We start from the raw sequence: 2479 nt of genomic DNA on the forward strand, positions 1-2479 counted from the left end.
TACGAAAAAATCGGGTGAGACGGGTGGTCTGGGACACCCTGTATATACTTTATTAAAAACTTAGTCACCATAAACTTCTACAAGCATTCGATGCTCTTCAGCTTCACTTTTCTTCCAATTAAAGCAGAAAACTAAAACCTCCCGCAAATGCTGCTTAGTTAACACAAAATTTGACATATTCAAAACAGTAAGAAACAGGAGATTTGCATGAAATTCAAAGCGATATAAACCGAATATTATTGAAAGATGTCTAACTTCTCTGAAACTACCGAAATCTGCTGTCACTATGAAACATTCATAACAGCCAGAGTCATCCTTTGAAAACGGACCGAACTAATTTATATTCCCAATATAATGTATGTGTTACAACATTACATATTTTATTCTCAGGATGATAAAATTCTAATTTCTGAAACAAGGAAAACAAAACAACGTAACACGACGATCACTGATACTATTAAAGACAATGACAATAATGGCGTACAAGTTTACAGATTACTTTATGTTAGTAAGCATAACTAATACAAAACCATATTTAGCATAAATTTTGTCGAAAATATTATAAAAAATTATTATATATATTTCCATATTAAAATACATTTGCAATTGTTAAAATCAAGGAATTGCTTCTGTAAACAATTAGTCAAATTATTAAAGCTGAATATTTTAAATTGCTTGATTTTAGAAAACATTAAAAATATTTCAAAATTTGTAATAAGTGAATCAATATTCTTTGTATTGCTCTTAATATTGGCATACACATTGAGAATCAATATTCTTTGTATTGCTCTTGATATTGGCATACGCATTGCAAATTTACATTTCGATCATATACAAACATATATTAAAAGCACCCAAAAATATAAAATTCTTTAAATTTATAAAGAAATACATTTAGAAGAAAAAAGACAATTTCTAGATGTTAGGGATAAATATCGATCCATAATGTGTATATCTCGTATCTTGAACGATAATCAAATTATGCCTACAAATTATTACGTTAATTACGAAAAGGAAATTTCAATTATAACATATCGTATTAATAATTTTTAATTATATTTATACTGGCAAAGTTTTAACAAATTTTTATAACAAATTATAACAAAATTTAAAAAAATATTTTAACAAATTATAAAACTTTAGTACAATGTAAGAATGTTTAAAATATATGTAAACCAATACTTCAATGGGGGTCAAAATTGTTTGAATATAATTATGATGCGATATACAACACAGGAAAACTAATTATAGAAGTGTTTATATTATTAGTAAATTTTAAAGGAATTACATTCCGAAATTCTAAAACAATCGTCCGTAAGTTTAAAATAAATTATAACTGTCCGAAGGACCCTACTTATGTTGAACAACCATGGGAGGAAGATACCGATCCAAAGAAACCAGATGAGAACAACAATTACAAACTATATTTGTTAGATATTGACGAGATGGAAGATTTTTCGACCGCGAATTCCACGCCCTTTACCCCACGGAAACTGGCTGAATCGTTGGAAAAACAAGGAATTGAGACGCATTGTCGACGCGTTCGACACAATCAAAATAATACCTAAACCGAACAAAGAGCAGGTACATATTAGGTAAACCGAAAAGTAATTAAAATTTTTTCGATGTGTTCATTCACAATCAGTTTGTGTGGAGACACGGTCCAGTAAACACGTAAGTTTTGTTGCTACGTTCAAGCTTGGTTGTAAATTCAATTTTTCGGTTAAAAAATTTTTGTTCTATTAAGGAGGAAAGATATCAAGGCCAACAATAGAAGGACATTTACGTCATTGTATGCTATTTTTGTTCGATCAAGAATTGAAGGCAAACGAAGCAGTGAAAAAAATTAACGACATTTACGGCGAAGTTCTAAGACTAAACCAGTATCATAGATGGTTTAAAAAGTTTAAACATGGAAATAGGACTCTCGAAGATGTTGAACGAAAGGGACGACCTCAAAAATTAGATGATGATATCCTGAGGGCGATGGTGGATTCAGATCCTCGTCAAACTATTAGGGAATTATCACTAAAGATCGGCTATCCATGGTCTACAGTTCAGAATCATCTTCATCGCATAGGAAAAGTTTATAGGCAAGAAATTTGGGTTCCTTATGAATTGACACAGATGGCACTCGATCAACGGCGTATATCTGCGCATCTCTTTTGTCTCGGTAGAAAACCGATCCATTTTTGCAACGAATTGTAACTGGAGATGAAAAGTGGGTGCTATACAATAATCCTGTACGAAAAAAACAATGGCTTTCTCCCAGAGAAGCACCTATTCCGACACCTAAACCATAACTAACGATAAAGAAGGTCCTTGTTTGTGTGTGGTAGGATTTTTCAGGAATCATACACTATGAATTGCTTGAACCTGGTCAGACCGTTACAGCAACAGTGTATTGTGAACAATTCGAGCGAATGAAGCAAAAGCTCTTTAAAAAACGATCTGTTTTGGTCAATTACCAAAAGAGAAT

At 31.7% G+C, this 2479-nt stretch overlaps 1 protein-coding gene across 1 annotated transcript; it reads left to right on the plus strand.

Annotated features, from left to right (window-relative positions):
- The first annotated feature begins 1794 nt into the window (after positions 1 to 1794).
- Positions 1795 to 2208, plus strand: LOC106748206 (histone-lysine N-methyltransferase SETMAR-like). The gene has a single exon (XM_014626520.1). It carries the CDS (start codon positions 1795 to 1797, stop codon positions 2206 to 2208), a length of 414 nt encoding a protein of 137 aa, XP_014482006.1.
- Positions 2209 to 2479: the final 271 nt, after the last annotated feature.

The sequence above is a fragment of the Dinoponera quadriceps genome, unplaced genomic scaffold (genome assembly GCF_001313825.1).
Source record: "Dinoponera quadriceps isolate SergipeBrazil2010 unplaced genomic scaffold, ASM131382v1 scaffold311, whole genome shotgun sequence".
Classification (NCBI taxonomy): Eukaryota; Metazoa; Arthropoda; class Insecta; order Hymenoptera; family Formicidae; genus Dinoponera; species Dinoponera quadriceps.